At 39.2% G+C, this 22,004-nt stretch overlaps 1 protein-coding gene across 8 annotated transcripts in view; it reads left to right on the forward strand.

Moving 5' to 3' along the window:
• The window catches only part of TBC1D32 (TBC1 domain family member 32), a 167,106-nt gene that overhangs the window by 126,659 nt on the left and 18,443 nt on the right, over positions 1-22,004 (forward strand). For all 8 annotated transcript variants that reach the window (XM_054023051.1, XM_054023052.1, XM_054023057.1 and 5 more), the window contains 5 exons: positions 7,200-7,269; positions 8,846-8,961; positions 10,183-10,337; positions 12,009-12,149; positions 15,662-15,850. In XM_054023051.1, coding sequence (XP_053879026.1) covers positions 7,200-7,269; positions 8,846-8,961; positions 10,183-10,337; positions 12,009-12,149; positions 15,662-15,850 — 671 coding nt within the window. The remainder of the gene's footprint in view (positions 1-7,199; positions 7,270-8,845; positions 8,962-10,182; positions 10,338-12,008; positions 12,150-15,661; positions 15,851-22,004) is intronic.

A 22,004-nucleotide genomic window follows, 5' to 3' on the forward strand; every position in this document is an offset into this window, starting at 1 on the left:
TGCACAGACCTTCTTATGTTGTTTGTCTTAGATTACAAATTCTTGCTGTCAAGAAACATATCTAGGGCCCTACCAAATTCACTTTTTGGTCAATTTCATGGTAATGGGATTTTAAAAATCATAAATTTAATGATTTCATTTGTTTAAATCTGAAATTTCACAGTATTGTAATTGTAGGGGTCCTGTCCCAAAAAGGAGTTGGGGGGGGGATCACAAGGCTATTGTAGGGGGATTGTGATACTGCTACCCTTACTTCTGCGCTGCTGCTGGCAGGACTGCTGCCTTCAGAGCTGGGCAGCTGAAGAGCAGCAGTTGCTGGCCAGAAACCCGCCTATGAGGGCAGAGCCACCGCCAGAAGCAGTGCAGAAATAAGGATTGCATGGTAAGGTATTGCCACCTTTACTTCTGTGCTGTTGCCTGCAGAGCTGGGCCCTCAGTCAGAAGCCACCACTCTCCGGCCACCCAGCTCTGAAGGCAGCAGCACAGAAGTAAGGGTGTTATGGTGTGGTATTGCCACCCTTACTTCTGTGCTGCTGCTGGAAGGGCGCTGCCTTCAGAGCTGGGTGTCTTGCTAATAGCCACCGCTCTCTAACCACCCAGCTCTGAAGGCAGCAGAGAAGTAAGGGGAGGCACTATCATCCCCCCCCCAAAAAAAAATAACCTTGTGCCCCCCCCCCAATAACCTGTGACTCCCCTTCAACTTCCTTTTGGGTCAGGACACCCAATTTGAGGAATGCTGGTCTCCCCCATGAAATCTGTATAATATAAGGTAAAAGCACACACAAAAGACCAGATTTCATAGTTCAGTGCGTTTTTCCTGGCTGTGAATTTGGTAGGGCCCTAAACATATCTGTCTACATACAGAACCAAGACATTGGGCCCCGTTTCCAACTGGGGTATCTTGGCACTCCTGTATTATTAATATTAAATTATACTAATAAACCACAGTTGATAAGCTTGCTGCCACCACTGGTCCTCCTGCTGGAAAGAGGGATAGCCAGATCCTTATCTGGGGGTAAACTGGTGTAATTCCACTGAAGTCAGTGGAGCTGAGCCAATTTACACTATGTGATAATCTGGGTCAGAATGTCTGAGTTGCATTAGCAGTGGCTGTCAATGCAACTAATAGCTTCGTTGAACTTGAGGTTTTTCCAGTTTAACTGTAGAGGAGATAGACTAGTGAAGATGTTATGAAGCAGAATGATGTGAAATGGAAGTGAATACTAATTTAAGTTAAATAGTAAACTTTCTGTTTTTTTCCCCATCACTAAAATACAATTTGTCCATACTTATTGCACAGTTTCATTCAGAAATTATTATTATAATTTTAAAAAGTTCTTATCTTTCAATCATTATCAGTTTTACTAACTATATTTTTATCAGCAAGGAGACTGGTATCCAAGCATGACCTCCATTGCTACATGGTATTGTAGCTCTTTCAGCTCCTGACTGCTGTTGTAGCTTCTTTAGAAGACTAGTATGCATGACTTAATGAATAACTGGATTTATTCATATTCAGTTAATTGGCCTCTGCAGTGTGCTAAAGAGGGATGTGGTTGGCATCTTTATAACTTGATTAGTTTCCACTAAACTAAGAGATAACATCTCAAGGTCTTCAGCCTAGGTCTCCTGTTCAGACCGTTTAACGAAACAAACTGTCAGTTCTATCCAGTCTAGTCCTTAAGTCACCAAGAATTTTTGTTACAAACTAGTCTTGCTTGTTTTTTTTCATGCCAGACCTATCAGTACAGTCATCCTGCTTTCTCTGTTTGCTTTCTGACTGTTGCTAGTAGTTCACGTTTATTTTGTTTGCACAGTTGCATTACTTTATTAGCCAGTGTCTGTTATCACTATATGGCTATATTTTGTCTGTAGCATTAATTAAATATTCTGCAAAAAAATGGAAGAAATCTAAAACAGTGAGAAGAAAATAGCTAATGGAAGACAACTGAGGAATCTAGGTGAGGAAAGGAAAGAAAGTCCCTGGAAAGGAAAGAGATAAAGAAATTAAGGCAACAAAAAAATTATATTGGAAAGGTTTGGGAATCCAAAGAATGGAATCTGTAGTAAGAAAGAAAAAGACATGGTATTCTTAAAAAAAAAAAACAGTGAGGAGTCCGGTGGCACCTTAAAGACTAACAGATTTATTTGGGCATAAGCTTTCATTGGTAAAAAAAACCCACTTCTTCAGATGCATAGAGTGAAAATTACAGATGCAGGCATAAATACACTGACACATGAAGAGAAGGGAGTTATCTTACAAGTGGAGAACCAGTGTTGACAAGGCCAATTCAAGCAGGGTGGATGTGGTCCACTCCCAATAATTGATGAGGGACTTACCAAGAGAGGGGAAATTGCTTTTGTAGTAAGCCAGCACTCCCAGTCCCTATTCAAGCCCAAATTAATGGTGTTAAATTTGCAAATGAATTGTAGCTCTGCATTTTCTCTTTGAAGTCTATTTTTGAAGATTTTTTTGTTGAAGAATGACTACTTTTAAATCTGTTATTGAATGTCCAGGGAGATTGAAGTGTTCTCCTACTGGCTTTTGTATGTTACCAATCCTGATGTCTCATTTGTGTCCATTTATTATTTTACATAGAGACTGTCTAGTTTGGCCAATACACATGGCAGAGGGGCATTGCTGGCACATGATGGCATATATCATATTAGTAGATGTGCAGGTGAATGAACCTCTGATGATGTGGCTCATGTGATTGGGATCTTTGATGGTGTCACTAGAGTAGATATGGGAACAGAGTAGGCAATGGGATTTGTTACAGGGATTGGTTCCTGGGTTAGTGTTTCTGTGGTGTGGTATGTAGTTGCTGGTGAGTATTTGCTTCAGGTTGTGGGGCTGTCTATATGTGAGGACTGGCCTGCCTCCCAAGGTCTCTGAAAGTAAGGGATTGTTTTCCAGGATAGGTTGTAGATCGTTGATGATGTGCTGGAGAAGTTTTAGCTGTGGGCTGTACATGCCAGTGGTGTTCTGTTATTTTCCTTGTTGGGCCTGTCCTGTAGTAAGTGACATCTGGGTACCCGTCTCACTATGTCAATCTGTTTCCTCACTTCCCCAGGTGGGTATTGTAGTTTTAAGAATGCTTGATAAAGATACTGTACATGTTAGTCTCTCTCTGAGGGATTGGAGCAAATTTGGTTGTATCTTAGGGCTTCGCTGTAGACAATGGATCGTGTGATGTGTCCTGGATGGAAGCTGGAGGCATGTAGGTAAGTATAGCAGTAAGTAGGTTTCTGGTATAAGGTGGTGTTTATGTGGCCATCACTTATTTGCACTGTAGAGTCCAGGAAGTGGATCTGTTGTGTGGACTGGTCCAGGCTGAGGTTGATGGTGGTGTGGAAATTGTTGAAATCTAGGTGGAATTCTTCAAGGGCCTCCTTCCCATGGGCCCATATGATGAAGATGTCATCAGTGTAATGCAAGTAGAGGAGGGGCGCTAGGGGACGAAAGCTGAGGAAGTGTTGTTCTAAGTCAGCCATAAGAATGTTGGCATACTGTGGGGCCATGTGGTTAACCATAGCAATGCCGCTGAAGTTATAATTTGTCCTCAAATCTGAAATCGTTGTGGGAGAGGACAAAGAGGACACTTGATGAGACCAGGTGTGTCGTAGCCTCATCAGGGATACTGTTCCTGAAAGCTTGTAGTCCATCCTCGTGTGGACATTCAATAACAGATTTAAAAGTAGTCATCCTTCAACAAAAAAGCCTCCAAAAACAGACTTCAAAGAGAAACTGGAGAGCTACAATTCATTTGCAAATTTAACACCATTATTTGGGCTTGAATAGGGACTGGGAGTGGCTGGCTCACTACAAAAGCAGTTTTCCCCTCTCTTGGTATTGACACCTCCTCATCAATTATTGGGAGTGGACCACATCCACCCTGATTGAATTGGCCCTGTCAACACTGGTTCTCCACTTGTAAGGTAACTGCCTTCTCTGCATGTGTCAGTATATTTATGCCTGTATCTGTAATTGTCACTCTATGCATCTGAAGAAGTGGGGGTTTTTACCCACAAAAACTTATGCCCAAATAAACCTGTTAGTCTTTAAGGTTGTTTTTGTGGATGCAGACTAACACGGCTACCCTCTGATACTTGGCAACATGGTATTCTTGGAAATTAGATGTGATGGGTACAGATGATAAAAATATTTTCAGATTTTAAAAAAGGCAGAAAAAAATCTCTTGTAGAATTTATCCCCTTTTCTGGTTGTTGCTAAACTATTCGTTGCCAGGGATGACTTTTGTCCTTGGTTCATAAAGATATTCTGAAGAAAATTTAATTTTTTTAATTAACCGGATTGCACTAAATAATGGGTATTTTCATCCAAAGAGCAGGTAACACACATATTTCAAAAATCTCTCTCCCCTACTAATAAATTGTCCAGTCTGTGTCGCAGAATGGGAAAGATTATTTGACTTTTTTATTGCCATATATTATATTATTCTCAGTATGAGTTTTTAAAGGGTGTATGTGTGGAATCCTGACATCCATCAAATCATGACATTTTACATGGATTAAGAAACATCTATTTTACATTTCATTCTTTTTAAAAATCGGATTACACATGTTCAGTATAATTCTTTTTTTCCTGTGAACGGTGAGAGGAAAGTGCATCTGTCCCTTATGTTTAATTCTTTTGCTGGGTTCGACATATGGGAAAATGCTACTATAGCCTATTTTCTTCTGTTTAATTACAGATCCTGTATCTCCTCTCCATTTAATTGACATTTCAGAGATGTTCTGCCTTTTGTTTGAGGAGAAATCATGTTCTTATTGGGAAAATTGATCTTTTGAGGCTTGAGTGTTGAAAACCGTAGTGTTTCAAGACAGTTAAACATAACAGTTTTATTGATAAATGTCTGTCAGATCAGTTTTGTGGAAAATTAAATTGTGCATATTGAATCAGACACAGTTTGGACTTCATTACAATCACAGTCAATCTTTCTTCCCAAGAACAAAAATCTACCTGTTGTCCATGGATTGTGATCTACAATATTTAAGTATCCCATACAATTTTTAGGTAATCTTAAAGGAAGACTAAGGTTTTATAGCTCCAGTTTTTTAAGTAGATGGTGATAGTCCTCTGGATTCTAAATATTTTTGTTTTGTTTTGTTAAATCTTCATTTCCAGTCCGTTAATTGAAAAAATGAAAAGTCATGACTCTTTACATAGGATGAAAAGTACAATTTTTATGTTCCCTTTGTTAGCGCTGGATTTGCAGTTAACCTGCACTATGTTCAGAGCTGTGATTACATCAGATATGCTAGTACACAAAAGCAAGAGTTTTTGGCTTGACAAGGTACTATATAATGTGGAATTATTATTAAATCCAAACCCCATGTTAATTTTATCTTCCTTTAAAATGCAGAGAAAAATATAAAAGGGAATATGATAAAGGGAAAAATATTTCCAGCAACTAAGAAATTATGACAATGGAGAATAAAAGGCAAATAAAATCAATGAAATCAATTATGTTCTTTGAATACCAATAATAATAACTCACAGTTGTAAATTGAAAAAGAGTCTCAGACTCTGGGCTGTGATGCAGTCATTTTTCATATTATCATTGGCCCTAATTACACAAGGCATTCTGACTTGGGTGCCTGGAAAAATAATTCCCTCCTATTGTTGTGGGTTTGCTATTTAGAGCCCATTAGAGAAAGACCTTGTCTTGCTCAGAGGACAAATGATTTTTCTTACCTATAAATGATATTTCACAGATGGACAAGGTCAGTTTCTAATGACCCTTGTTCTTTGATGGTTATATCTTATTAATGTTTTAATACACAGCTTGTGTTTTCTTATCACTGTTCTACTGTTGAACTGTCTCTTCTTTATTAAATGTAATTTTCCTGTATTGTGTTTTCTTCACTCTTTCAATAACATTTTGATCTATTTCCTCTGATCCAAATGGAGGGCTTATTTTCTTAGTTGGTCTTCTTAACCTTTTTCATTCCAGCCAGGGCTTCACTTCCCCTAGCTTGTAAATATTTTATCTTTAGTACAATGGTGTCCATGGCTTGTATGCAAACAAGGAAACTAGAGAGCTCACTTAAATTGGTACTAGTAGCTCCTTTAGTGTAGTTTCTTATGCCTGTTCAAGTGGGATGGGAGAAAATACCCATCAAATTAGAAAGTGATCTGATCCATCACAGAATTATCACTTCCATCCCGGGAAAATGGTATATATTAGTTTCTGCTGAGATATATAAACAATCACGAATATTAAGAGAATCATGCCATCCACTGGATAGATGACAAAAACCTGCTTAGTGTAAATTTATTAGTACTTTCTAGCCAGGAACAGAAATTAAACTAGAAAATGAAAATCAGAACCTGTTTGACTCTGGACCCCTCCAACTCAGAACATTTATTATGTGCTAATCGTTTGCTGAGGAATCTACACTTGTCTTTGATTATAATGTGTGTGTGAGAGAATATCCTTTTGTTAGGTCTTTTGCATTTAGGATTTAAATGTGTAAAAAAATAACATTTATAGAGGATGCTTAGTTTTAATGCACCAGATTTATTAGTTTTTTGCTCTACTTTACAGCTTTTTAATCGAATGCCTAAAGTAGATGTGTACATTACAGTCACGCAGAACAATAAATGATGAATAAGTATCAGAGGGGTAGCCATGTTAGTCTGTTTCCACAAAAACATTTTTAAGAAATGATGAAAGTAATTGTAGATCCCTTTCAGTTCAATATTTTTAATATATTTGGTGAGATTTACAACACTGTATGTGCAAACAAGGTTGGCTTTATACTTGTGAGGTCTCAAACTGCTGGAAGGACGGCAATTGGGCAAGGAGTTACAGTTTTGTCTATTTCACCTGCCATAGAGAGGATGTTATGCTGAGAATGGAGGTATCAACAAGTAGGGCCTCAACTAGTTGTTCATTCTAGTTGTGCTGAAGGCTGGTTGTGACCATGAGAAACATGCACATACTTGCTTTTTGTTTTCAGACATCTTTTTTAGAAAAAAATCAGAGGGTTCAGTTGTATATAGTTTCCTGTAATAACCTTTGCAGAGATTACTGACAGCACTTCAGATACAAAACAATGTTCTAGACTTGGCATTAAAATATGTAAAAATATTACTTTCATCCATTTTCAATTAAAATCATTATAATGCAGACTTTTTACATGTTTATATTTCTTTTTTCTTTTGTTTTTAGCTGATGATGCAAATGTGAAGAATGAAAGCCTTTCATCTGTGCAGCAGCTTGGCATTAAAATGACAGTCAGGTACATTGTATTAAAATATTTCCCTTGTGTATTTCTAGAGTTTGTTTGATTTCTTTACAATGACTTTAATGATATTTAATCCATCAACTCAACGTTTTGTACCATTTAAATCTAAAGATAATTTTTGAGCGAATGAATTCTTATTTTAAAGATGAAAAAGGTATTAGTACATGATTAAATTATCTGCAACAAATTAAATAGGTTATTATTCAGTATTGTCCTAAGGGCTAATTGCAACTTGTTTAGCAAGATTTACAGCTAAAATTACATTATAGAATCATAGAAATATAGGGCTGGAGAGGACCTCGAGAGGTCATATAGTCCATTCCCCTGCTCTGAGGCAGGACAAAGAATGTCTCTGACAGATGCTTGTCTAACCTGTTCTTAAAAACCTCCAACAATGGAGATTCCACAGCCTCCCTTAGAAGCCTATTCCATACAGGGCTTTGGAGCTGTGCTCCAGCTCCTCTCCAGCTCCAGGCAAAAACCTGCAGCTCCACCGCTCCGGAGCTGCTCCGGGCTCCACTCCAAAGCCCTGTATTCCAATGCTTAACTATCCTTCTATTAGAAATATTTTCCTAATATCTAACCTAAATCTCCCATGCTGCAGATTAAGCAGATTATTTCTTTACCAAATTTCTACACCACTTTCTATAGGAATTTCAGACCCTGACCTTGCAAAGGATCACATCCATGCTTAACTTTAAACACGTGTAATCCTATTAAAGTCAATAGGACAGCTCATGTGAGCAAGGTTGCATAAGTGTGTGAAGGTTTGAGGCCTAAATTTCTAAATGATCTTAAAGAATTGCCTCATCTGTAGACTTTGCAATAGTCTTATCTTGAAATCACAAAGAAATGGATAATGGAAGCAAGGTCTGTGTCTGAAACAAATGGTTGAGGCCTTCTAGCACAGTGCAGATTGGAAAAAAAAAAAAGCAAAACAGTTTTGTCCACTGCTGGAATCTGAATGTCCAGGGACAGCTGTGGATATAATAAGACTCCTATGATAGGTTGCAAACCTTAGGCCTGGTCTACACTACGGGGATGGGGTGGGGTGGGGGATGTCCAATCTGAGTTACACAACTACGTGAATAACATAGCTGAAATCAACATACTTAGATCTACTTACCATGGTGTCTTCACTGCGGAAAGTTGATGGCTGCACCTCTCGCCTTGATGGAGTACCAGAGTCGATGGGAGAGCGCTTGGTGGTCGATTTATCGCATGTAGACTAGACGCGATAAATCGACCCCTGCTGGATCGATCCCTGCCCATCGATCCAGCAGGTAATGTAGACAAGCCCTTAGTAAGGAATGTCTGTTGTGCTCCTTCAATAAAATCTAGATCAGTTCACCAGTTGCTTCCCGAACTGTCACCAGATTGAGTCCCCTGTCCGAACCACAGTATACACTTTATGACATATAGGGCTCTGAGTTCTTAACTTTTCATAAATTCTAGAACTATATTAAATGCATCCAGGAAAATGTGTTCTTGTTTTTAAAGAATAGACATTTTATGCTTTACTTTTATTTAAACTTAAATGTCTAAGTTTGTTTAAACTTTATTTTATTAGGTATGGTAAATATTTAAATTTGCTGAAAGATGGTGCTGAAAATGATCTGTGCCTGGTGTTAATGCACTGTGACAAATTTCTGAAACAACAGCAAACATCTGTACAGTCCTCACTTCGTATCCTTTTTTGATGACACAAATTAGATTGACCAAGACATTAGTGACAGTTGAACTGTCAAAGAAATTTTTAATTTATCGTGTTCTTTGAATTCCTGGTAGTGGTGCAGGCTACATAGTATTTTTCATTACATTTTGTGCACACACAACAGAAAAATCCATTATTATGAAACCTTTCTATCACTAAAATGTGAACTTGAGAGAATAACTGTATGATCTTTGACTGTAATCTTCATCCTTCCCTTTCATTTAATTATTAAACTTGCTTGCATGTCTTGTCTGGTTTTGATTTTAAGTTCTTCGGGGCAGAATCATGTTTTTTAATATGCTTGTACAGTGCCCAGAGCAATTAGCTCTGATCCCCATTAGGTCTGCTAGTTTCTTCTGTAATATTGATGATAATATTACTAATATTGAACATTTAGTCATCTGTAATTATAATTTGATTTGTACTAAGGTTTTGATCTAATATTTTTTCATATAATTGTGAATTTTACTTGTTTGTATAAAAGAAACACAAAACAAAAAAATGCTTTGACAGGCTCTCTTACCTAGTAACGTGTTTGATTTATTATTTTATAAAATATTTAAGGATGCTGGCAAAATATACTTCATTTTTAAAGCCTTTCAATTTTTTATGTTTACTATTGTTTTATATCTCCTTGGAAGTTTGGAAGCTGCAACCTGTTTTCTTACTGAAATGTTTTTTTCCACCCTCCTCTTTATTGCATGCATACACTTGTTTAGTGTTATAAAAGTACTTATGGGTGTTGGGCTACTGGCGTTACCTTAAAATAAGCATACAAGAACCTAGGTTTGTGTGTTTTTGTTTTTGTTTTTCCAAGGGTCATGGAAGAATTATGTAGACTTTGCGGAGAGGAAAATTAGATAGTTCAAAGTCTAGGGGCCTAATTTATCCCAGTGAATTTTACTCCAGTTTTATGTTGATTTAACTTTAATGGACTTTTTATGTTGAAGAAACCATCTTCAGTGTAGCTACTCTGGTGCAACACTGGAGCTGCTGCAATAGGACTCTAGGTCTACACATCTTGACATTGTTCTGTTTGAATTGTTATATTAACTTTCAGAATCCCATTTTTTTTACAGTACCTGATTTGTTGTGATTCACAATCTATTTTAATTTTTTTTTAATTTAGCTGATTATTTTATATGCCAGCAATAGTTGGTTGTTTGTCAGAGTTCCTTAACGTTCTCCTACAGGTTGTCTGCAGGAAGGTTATGCTGGCTATGACTGGTTTGCATCATCTGTATTTCTGATAATGTCAGGAGAGAGAGAGAAAACATTAACATTTCTTCAGCAATTTTCCAGTCTTCTCATCTCAGCATTTCTCTGGCTGCGAAGACTGCATGTTTCTGTAAGACTTTAAAAGCTTTTCTTTTTAAAGGTGGCTTTGAAATTTTTAAAAGGAATGTTTATCAGTTTCACTGAGTTGTTGTTTCACTTTTCATTAACATTCACTAAGTGAATGCTTGTCCCTTAAAAATTCTCTCAGAAAAATATAGATTTGACATTTGTTCAAATGGTTGTTTAAAGGCAGTGAAATAACGGGTAGACTAATGGTAATTGCAGTGTTATTGAATGTTAAAGTTGGCAGTAAAATAAACTTTATTAGTTGTGTTAAATTCCTTGTGTAGGGAGAAGGTACTATTGAGTGGCCTTTTTTATTATTATTATACTGTGCAAATTCATTGTTTTGATTATTAGCTTTGTTGTATTATAAGATCAATAAACACCACAAAATATCAGAGTTGTACAGAAAAATACTAAAATGCTTTTAGTAATTAGAAACTTCCGTACTGACCAAGTACTAAATGATTCCATATTTCAAATGGCTGGTATTTAAATCAAGCTAGTTACACAAGCTCCATAATTTTCATCCTTCGTTAAATATGATGTCATCTATTTTAAAAAATCTTTTTTGTTTGGTTAGGTATTGTACATTGTCAGGTTCTGTAACTGGTGTAAATTAAACTATCAGCTATAGTCAGTCACTAGAAAATTGTGGGTTTATTAGATGATTCTCTAGCTCTTTTTCAAGAGGGTGTTTGTATATTCCCACTTGTAGTACATACCATATGAACAGCACCTGGTCCAGTTCTGTGGCTGTTCCAGCACTGAGAAGGTTGGCTTCATTTTGTGAGTCTTGTTTGTGCTGATCATCCTCCGTACTGAGGAGTTTGGTATCTTCATAGCTATATTAACAAGCGTGGAACATCCAGGCAAAAGTATAACGCAGTTTTAGGCTAAAGATCCCCACATTAAATGTTAATTAGCTCCAACAAATTAACATGTACAATCCAGAACCCAACTCTACCTCCTTCTTGCCCCAAACAGAAATCTTAATCTTTCCCATTATGTAACTCTCAATCCCAACTGAGGTGTCACCTATATGGAGTGGGAGATTGTAGTATACATGCAACCTCCTGTGAGCCAAGACCCAGAGGCGGAAGAAGGAAAAGTTCAAAGGAATGCATATCTTCCCCAAGCCAAAACCACATTACTTACAAACCACACATCCATCTACCCAGAACATTCCACACTGGTAACCTCTCATTCCCTTCTCCCATTCAAAGAGAACTTCACTCCTGCCCTCCATATATATTCTCCTCCACATACACACACCACACCTGGGCAAATCATGACAGCTCCATCCAACTTTCTACCCACTATATAGAATTGCAAAAAGAAACCCTCTCGTATTCTCCGCTCCTTCATTTATAAACAGTCTCTGTGTGTCTGCTTGTTCAACGGAGGGGGGTGGGAATCACACTTCCTACTCACAAAGGTAACATTCATTAAACCATATATGTAATAAGGAATTGGGCTGTCAACCGAGAGAAATAGCCGGTAAACATTTTTGTAACAGTTACTCTCTTTACAGTTTTCCACACATTTTACCACACTTTTCTCCTGCTTCTGGTACCAAAGAATATTTACTTATTTAGTAGTGTCTTTTAAAGTAAAATCATACATTTTCTTTTATAGTAACTAACAATTATTATTTGTTGTTTGCTTTGTTGGTCAGGTACACCTACCTATTGACACAGCAGAATCTGGCATCCACCCCATCTATTTTTGCAGTGCTCACTACATTGAGATGTTGCTGAAGGCTGAGTTGCCACTTGTCTTTTCAGCTTTCCACATGTCTGGTTTCACTCCATCACAGGTAATTTACAAAAGCATATTAAAGCATTGTTAAATGTTTGACTTAAATCCACAAAATCAAAGATATTCAGAAAAGGTTGAAGCTACTATGGCTCAGCTACGTAACAAGCTATAAAACCCAGCCACAATAAAACGACTAAAGAATAAAGTTTTAGTCTTCAGCCACACAAAGTAAATTGTTATGTAGGTTTTTTTAATATAGATTTTTATGTTTAGGACTAAAAGTACACAGTTAAAACGTTTTAAAATGGAAAACAGTTGACTTCAATGGAACTTCAGCTGAGGAGCTGCCCCTTCCTGTTTTATGCAAAAACTTGACCAAAATGTGCTGGATTTTTTAATGGAATCATAAGGGGTAAAAATATTTCAGTGGAACGGTCATTTCCAGTAGGGTCTTAAATTCCGTAGTACATTTGTATGATGTATGGTATAAGACAGGTCAGCTTATATTGGAGTTAAAGTTCCTGATATCACAACCAATCATTTCAATTAGGTGAAAAAGCAAACCCAAATCCATATATTAATGTAATACTAAGGCTGAGATACGACTCAAACACAGCAACCGTAGGTCCTCTCGTGCTTTGAAGATGTAAAGTTCAATGTAAGTGCTGTTGCTTCTAGAGATTTACTCAAGGCTATGGATGAACAAACACCCAGGCTCTTCTTCGCCCTGGGCTTAACCCATTAAAAAGGTCATTTTGTGCCAAGACTTGGGGGCCCAAGTGTGTACTTTATGGGAATGGGTGTGGATGTGATGCAAGAATTGATTAAAAGAGAGAAAACATGAACTCATCAAGATTTACAATGTCTGAATTTGATTCTACTTCCTTATGTGCTCAGTCTTACCCATAAAGGATAAAATTTAAAATATAAGAAAAAGCTGCCTCTCAAAGTGAAAGGAACGGGCTATTTTTTTAAAAATAAGAAAGGGGAGGAAGTGTAATAGCACAGGGCATCAGTTCACACATGACCTAATCCAGCTGTCATTGAAGTCAATTGTCCTTGTCCAGTTTAGGATTAAAAATATGTTGTTAGTACCTGTTAATGAACATATCCTTACAACACACCTTTTCTCCTCCTTTAGACGAGCATAGTGAGCAGGATCTGGTCCCAGTAAAGGCTAATTGCCTGAGTTTCAGAGATGCTGAGCATTCCCAACTCCCACTGGATTCTAGTTCCTACAGGACAGATGTTCTTATCACAAAAAAGCTCACATGAAGGGAATGAATGTCGTGTATTAAAGCATTGGACTGGGATTCAGGAGATCTGGGCTCTTTTCCCATCTGTCTCAAAGCCTCCTTGTGCAATCTTGAGCAAGTCACTTTAAGGCCTCATTATCAAAGGTGTTGAGATCAAGAATTCCCAAGTCAATGAGAGTTGTTGCTGCTGAACTCATCTGAAAATCAGTTACTTAATTTCTTTATTCTTCATTTCCCCATCTGTTAAGTGGAGGTAGTAATATTTCCCTACCTCCACAGCGGTGTTATGTGGATAAAAGCATTGTACGTGAGGTGTTGAAATACTACAGCGATGAGCAGTTGAGCAACCTACTAACTAAATAAATCAATATTGGCATTAACATCCTTATTGGAAGTCTCAGTGATGTTAAAGACTGAATGAACATGGAGATTGAACTAGCCTTCATGCAGTCCCTCCAGGGTCAGGGCTGAGGCATATTTGTGGGGCAGTGTGGAGAAAGCTACTGCACAAGCAGCAATAATGCAGGCTATTGAGTGGAATAGAGGCTTTCCCTCCAGGAATATCACTCTCACAAACACTGCACTTTTAAAAATAATAAATAATCTGTCTTTACAAAAATATATAAGATAACTTGTATGCCAAGTTTTATCACAATTCATGGTAATACCCACAGCAAGAATAAGTTTTTAATGGAAACACGTAGAATGGACACTACTGTAATAAGCACACATCCTCTGGCTACATTATTGTGTTATTTTATTGCAAAAAATAATGTTTCAATTAACTATGAAAGCAACTTTAACATATATAAATGTCAGTGAATAGGAATACACAACTGAATGCAATCTCATTCCAAAGCATAGCCATTGTAATCTAATTAGAAACACAGTACTTTCTGCTACTGCATATTTTTAAACACTTAGGGACTGATTAACAAAGGATTTGTGGTCTAGAGCTAAATGAAGTGTGCTATACTCAAGGGATTAAGCAACAAATTGTGATTTAGAAATGGAAAAACCAAGAGCTGCTAAAGCCCGCGTCTTCCATACCATTCAATTAAATCCAAAGGTGCCTCAGGGAAGGACCTACCATTCATTTACAAGGCACAGAAATTCTTTAATTTAAAGGGAAACACACATTAAATACACCTTCAAAGACATCCATGCCATTTAAAAAAATCTTAAGAAAATTCAATACATAAAGAATAGTTTATTTTTTCTGTCATTAAACTTTGAAATTTGTGTTTCAACTTAAACAATTGCCTGTATAGATGTGCATTACTGAAATACATGCATTGGGTTCTTCTATATAGCAGTGTCCATCAGGGTTGTACATGCATTATTTCAGGGCCATTGATATCAAATGAGGATCATGGTCCCTGCTGCACCTCAGTTCTTTTTAACCATCATAAGCAGTGAGGCCAAACTTCAAAGGTCACTTCGTGATCCTTTTTCAAAACCCCTTTTTCCTGTTAGCAGAACAATAGTTGTTAAGAAGAGAATACGTTTAGGACAATTAATCTGGAGGTTTTCTCACTTGTGGGGTAAATTTGTTTTGTTGGATTGACTTTGTTGGTTAGGACAGCACTGTTATGTATCACTTTTGCATTGTTCCAACCCAGACACTATTGAGACCAACCTGTCTGAAGCCAGTAGCTGGCTTTTAATTATTTTTGATCTTATCCTTCTCTGACCACCTCCTGGAGAGTCACTTGTTCTTTTTAAACTGCCAAGAGTTGTGAGCCATATGGGAAGTTCTCAAAGGAGGAAAACAGTTACTGACCTTAGTGTGCTAACTGCAGTTCTTTGAGATGGTTGCCCATCGGAATTCAGACTCCCTGTGTACCTTCTTTAGAGCCTCAGGTGAGGGAGTCTTCAATACATGGGAATGACTAAAGGGCATTGGGAGCCACACCTCTTTTATGCTCTTACATCCCAGTACAAAAGAAGAGTTTAAGACCGACACTGCTTGCTACAAACTTCTGGGTTTGTGCAGTAGAGGCACACTTTTCTTAAGAGTGGGGATCTACACAGGCCTCTCTTCAAGAACCACAGTTACTATGGTAAATAATATTTTTTATTCAATATACCAACCACGTAGTGTATCATTTTTAAATGCATATATTAAGCTGGGGTTCTCTGCCTGTTAGTCATGACCACCAACTTATGGGTTGGGTAGGGGTTCTGCCTAGATCCTGGCTGGATGAGAAGTGGGCATGGGATGGTCTTGGTATGGAAAAGGGGTTTGTGGTATAGAAAAGTTATTAATTAATCACTGAATTACTGTAAGAAATTTGTTTTTGTATTTTTCTAGATTTGTCAGCAGTGGCTATCTCAGTGTTTCTGGAATTACTTGGACTGGAGTGAGATCTGTCACTACATTGCTACATGTATTTTCCTTGGTCCTGATTATCAGATCTATATGAGTATATCTGTGTTCAAACATCTTCAGCAAGATATTCTGCAGCACACACAGACCCAAGATCTACAGGTTTTTCTCAAAGTAATGTTTTTTTCTTTAGATACCAGATTAAAGGAAAGCTACACTTTCCAGACTGAAAAGAGATATTATTTTGCCAAACAACTGAATTTCCAGTATTGATTTTATTTTAGTCTCATTCATTTCTCTCTCTCTCTCCCCCTCTCTCATGTCTGTTTTCCATGAAGAACAAAGGGCCTTCACCACTACCTGCTATCTTTGCTGATCTCCTGCTGCATTCTTCGCTTGTTCACATGTCATTCTGATAGCTTTCAGTTCTGTTTCTTTTGTGCATTTTCATGTTATCCTTCATCTACATCATTGTCTCTTGCCCTGGGAATTCCAGTATAAGGCCTCTACTGCTATGTTATTCTGGTCTTTCCTCCATCTGTGTCAGGGGCAGGCAAATTTTTTGGCTTGAGGGCCGCATCGGGTTTTGTAAATTGTTTGGAGGACCGGTTAGGGGAGGGGGTCATGGCGTGGCCCACACCTCCTATCTGCCCCCCCCGGGACCCCTGCCCCATCCACCCCCCCCGCTCCCTGTCCCCTGACTGCTCCCGGACCCCCGCTGCCCCATCCAATCCCTCCTCTTGTTCCTGACGCGCCCCCCCCAGACCCCTGCCCCATCCAATCACCCCTTCTCCCTGTCCCCTGACTGCCCCCAGAACCCCTGCCCCTGACTGCCCCCTGCCGCCCCATCCAACCCCCCCTCCTTCCTGACTGCCCCCCTGGAACCCCTGCCCCCATTCAACCCCCTGTTTTTCCCCTGACTGCCATCCACACCCGCGCCACCTGACCACCGCCCTGATCTCCCCTGCTCTCTATCCAGCCCCCCTGCTTCCTGTCCCCTTACCGTGCTGCCTGGAGCACCGGTGGCTGGCGGTGCTACAGCTGCGCCGCCTGGCCGGAGCCGGGCCACACTGCCGCCACCACATAGCACAGAACACTGGGTCAGGCTGGGCTCTGCAGCTGTGCTGCCCCAGGCGCTCACAGCCCCGCCGCCCAGAGCATTGCGCCGGCGGTGGAGCAAGCGAGCTAAGGCTGCGGGGGAGGGAGAACAGCGGGGGAGGGGCCGGGGGCTAGCCTCCCGGGCCAGGAACTCGGGGGTCGGGCAGGACAGTCCCGTAGGCCGTAGTTTGCCCACCGCTGATCTATGTCCTAGCCAACTCAATTGTTTTTATGTAATTTGCTTTCCTATTGGTTTCTATTTAGTCATTCTCCAGAGTTGTTTATTTGTGACTTTTTTCTAGCCATCTGATATTGAAAATTTGTCTAAGGCAGCTGTTAATGAAAACTTGGAATTTAAATAATATGGTCATAATAGGTCTCCAAGTTTCGGTGCCACATAGTAAGACCAACTGTATAGTGGTGTTATATATTCAAAGTTTAGTTTGGAGGGAAAGATTTCTGTTTCTCCAGATTGGCTTTAGAGTTACAAACATGTCTGGCTTTTACTCTTCTGGTTTTAAAGTCTTCATCTGTTCCACCCATTGTATTTACAGTGTTGCCAAGATATTTGAAATAGCAGGCTTCTTCTTTGTCAGTCTCTGAAATTTCTGTTGGTGTTCCGTGTTGTGTGTTGATTCTCATGGTTTTAGTTTTCTTGGTGTTGATTTTTCAACCTTACTAACTCTGCAGAGGCCTGGCGGTCATACATTGGAGCTTTCATGTCTATGTGAGTATGGTATAGCAAGTTGATGTAATCTGCAAAGTCAAGCTCCTGTTAACTTGTGTGGCAGTCCATTGTCTGACCCTGTGGTCTTTCTCATTACCCAATCCCCTACCAGTAAAAAAGATCATAGGTGACATAAGACATTCTTGTCTGACACCTATAGTAATCTTGAATGATTTAATCAGTTCACTGCTTTGTATTACTTAGCACGTCATATTTTCATAGAAGCTCTGAATGATGTTCACATATTTCTGAGGGAAATTTCCATAATGGCACAACAACTTCCATAAAACAGTTTTATCCTCTATATGGCTTTTTGGACATCTATAAAATCAATATAAAGTGGTAAATGCCATTTGATCAACAGTTCTATGATGACACATAGGGTTACTATTTGATCTATACATGATTTCTCTTGTTTGAACAATACCTTTTCTTGTTGAAATTGTGACCCTACCACTTTCTTTATTCTATCTAGAATAATAGCTTTAAATACCGTACTTGGAATAGAAAGCAATTGAATGCCCCTCCAGTTTTTACCCTTGCTGAAGTCTCCTTTCTTTCGAAGCTTCACTATATGACCCTTTTTTCACTTGTCATTCATTTATACTGTAGTTGTATTTCTTCATCAAGCAGGGCAAAAAAGTATAGTGTTCTCCAGAGAAAAGTACTGATACATATAGGCCTTTTCCAGCTCCTATTGGAATCAGTGGAAAAATTCCTATTGACTCCAATGGGAAGTGGATTGGACTTTAACTCCCTCTGTATGTACGTGGCTTCCATTCAGAATTAGGTGTGTTTCAGAGGTGTAGAGTTATGCAGTATCCTCCTACTGAAGCTTGAAAACATTTGAATCACAACGTTTTCCCTTCAGATGATTGTTATTTTGATAGCTGCCTCTTTAGAAGGACTTTTCAAGGTTTGCTCATTTATATTATTGTAGGCTTATAGTTAGCGTTCCTCCTGCCATGAATATCACCTGGATGGATTATAAAGCCTGGGAGGGAAACCGTCTTTTCCATAAAATCTTAAGATATTTTATACCAAACCTTGAACAGCTGCCAAGATGATCTCTACCCTTCATTAATTTCCACAAATATTGTTTGTACAGCATGCCACCAGTTTAAGATTTGGAGAAAGAAGGTGAATTGAGAATTTAAAATCTAATTTAAAATATTAAAATATAGATTTTGATTTATTTCATAGATTTGTAGATTTGATAAACAAAGTTGCACATTACTTGCAATGGGTAGTTTTCCTCTTAGTTCACAGGTAATATTGACCGGTTCAAGATGAGTTTGGCTATGTCTGTGAGAGCAGTTATAGAACAGGAACAAGACAAACATACCATCCTGGCTGGCTGAGTTTCATTCAGGTGTTTTTTTTTAATAGTGGTTTTAGATGTTCTAAAGAATCTGCAAACTATGACCTATGGCAGTCAACCCCCTTATTCAACCTCCATGTTCTCTTTGTTAATGCTTCACTTTAGGAGGTGAAGGTGCCAGCTTCCTCTAAACAAAGTAATGGTTTGAGCCCTTGTTCAAGAAGTCATTATTCAAAGTTAATAGCGGCACCAATCACTATTCTGTTCTGGACTTTCCCTTTTCTCCACTGGTATCGTTGGTCATTGATTTCCTCCTTCTGGGGATGGACAAAGATCAGGTTTCTATGTTGACACTGCAATATTCCAGATGGTGATGAGCTTTAATGATTAGCATCATTAGAGAACCACTGCCATGACAAACATAAAAAGCACAAAACTTGTATACCATGCTGATGGAGAAGCAAGCAGCATATTTTGATTTAGAAACACATATGGTGAATGTTTCCTGTTTATTATTGTGAAAATATAGATCAAAATAGTTGAACAAAATGCTCTGCTTCCCAATCAAAATAACCAGTACATTGGCAAGACACCTGAAAAGACTAAGCATCAGCAGGTGGACTCAACAACCATCTGTACATTCACCAAGGAAATGAGCTTCAATGGAATCCCTGACCATGGAAGAAAGACTGTACTCCACTCCAGTAAAAATCAGGCTTTTGAAAAGCAAAGTACTTAATTAAAATACTTCAAGTAAATGCTGTGTATTATGTTAAAAAGAATTAATAATTTTAAAATAATCAGATTAATTTCCACGCAATCAGCAAGCTGTCAAATGATCTGATTTGCTAGCGAGGGAAGAGGGTGAACTTGGCTGACAGGGTGATGGAAAAGAAACAGGAGCAGCTGAAAGGTTCAGGGCTGCCCAGAGGATTCAGGGGGCTTGGGGCAAAGCAATTTCGGGGGCCCCTTCCATAAAAAAAAGTTGCAATACTATAGTAACATGTATTTGGAAATGTAAAAAATAACCAGTGAAATACATTCAAAAATTAAATGTTAATAATTTGAAAATAGACCAAATACATTATTTAAAAACATTAAATGTTTTAATGGTATGTATTGCAATTACATAATGCTTCTTATGAAATCGTTTTTTTACAAATTGTTCTGAACATTAATTATACAGCTGCAATTTTTTTCCTCGCTTTCATTTTGGTGAACTCATTCATAATGTCGTCAAAACTTATGTCTTTGGCCATTTCATATTCTATGCTCAAGGAGAGCAAATGGTTCAGCCTTTCTTCCCCGGTGGCTGAACGCAAACGATTTTTAATCAATGTTAGCTTACTAAATGCATGCTCTCCTGATGCTACCGACACTGGCAACACTGTTAGTAGGCATAAACAAATACAAATCTGTGGAAACACATTTTCCAACTCTTTTTTGAAGAGAGCATTAAGAAGTGTAAGTGCAGAGGTTATACGTCCATCAACTCTTAAGTTGGAATCTTCTTTTATTTTGTAAAAGATTCTAAGTTCCTCTTTAAGATCTTCTCTCTGGAGGTCTTTTGGATATGCTGTGGCCAAAGTGTCAACAAAATTTTCTATAGAAGATTCATCCACTTTATCTGGCAGACACAAAATGGGTGAAAATAAATTTGAGACTTCAGCCATTCTTTCACCAAGACCTCTTAGCTCAGATAGAAGCAAATCCATTGTCAGGAAGAACACCTGTACTTTGAACTGAATGTGGGGAGAGTCAAACTTATAGTCTGCATCCCTTGTGTAGTCAAAGAATCGCTTATTCTTCCGGATCCTTGAGTCACTTTTCATTTTTGCGTCAATGCCGAGGCTTGAAGCGACTTGTTGGGCTTCTTCAAAAAAAATTGGCCAAGAATCTTTCAATGTTTGAATTTCCTTTACTAAGTTGCTCACGTGTTTAGCTCCCTCTTCCATTGTTAATTTGGCACTTTGTAGGACCTTGTTCTTATCATCAATACAATGAAGCACTTTAAACCATATTGTAGTAAGAAGTACAAATTCAAATGACTTAGGCCACTTAATCAAACAGTCCACATCTGCCTGGATTTCGGGAGGTAAATGAAGCTCCTCTTCAATTTTAATTAAACTTTCCAGCATGCCTGTGTGATTTTTGATTAGAAGGCGAACAACATCAACTCTTGTGCTCCACCTAGTTTTAGATACAGAGTGAAAAGATGTATTCACAGTGTTCTGCAAAATTTTCCATCTCGCAGGGCTAAGAGCAAATACTTTATAGAGTTTCTGAACATTTCCAAAATATGTTTTTACCTCTGCACTGGTTTCCATAGTGTGGGTGCCACAGAAGTTCAGCATGTGAGCGCTGCATGGAGAAAAATAGGCGGGCATTTTCTTCCAAAATTCTTGTCTTTACTCCCTGAAATTTTCCTGACATGTAAACCTGCAGCTTTGGGGCAAGTAATTCAGACCCTGGGTCTTTGTTGGAGCAGGAGTGTCTGGCTCAGCAAGACAGGGTGCTGGAATCCTGAGCTGGCAGGGAAAGCAGGGCTAGAAGCAGGGCCAGCTTTACTGTTTTTGCCATCCCAAGCAGCGCGCCGAATTGCCACCGTGGACGGCGGGGGCATTCCATGTGCCCACGGCCAGCTCTAACTTTTTAGCCACCCCAAGCAAAAAAAAAAAAATCGCTGCCCCGCCCTAACAACCCCCCTCCCCCCCCCCCCAGCGCAGCGCCGCCCCGCCGAATCAAGCACAGGACCCGCCAAACCAAAAAGGAAAACAACCTCCCCCAGCGCTGCCCTGCTGAACCGAAAAAAAAAAAAAAAAAAAAAGAGCACCGCCCCGCCACCCCAAGATTGGCCGCCCCTTACAAGGTACCGCCCCAAGCACGTGCTTGATCAGCTGGTGCCTGGAGCCGGCCCTGGCTAGAAGTAGTCTCTCTGGGCACATCAGGTGGGGTGGTGGCAGCTCCCTCCCAGGGGGTTTCTTTCCTTATGTACCCTGTGTTGCTCCCCTGAACCCGGCCCCCCATCCCACTTACCACCGCCTCTCCCCTCTCTCAGAGCCTCAGCATGCGCTGCTGTCCACGAGCTGCCCTCGACAGCACTACAGTGGCGTGACTCCAGCGGGACCGGCGCTCACGTCGCAGGCCCGCTCCTTTACCACTCTGGCTCAGCGGGAGGAGGC

This window comes from Malaclemys terrapin, chromosome 3, assembly GCF_027887155.1.
Source record: "Malaclemys terrapin pileata isolate rMalTer1 chromosome 3, rMalTer1.hap1, whole genome shotgun sequence".
Lineage (NCBI taxonomy): Eukaryota > Metazoa > Chordata > Testudines > Emydidae > Malaclemys > Malaclemys terrapin.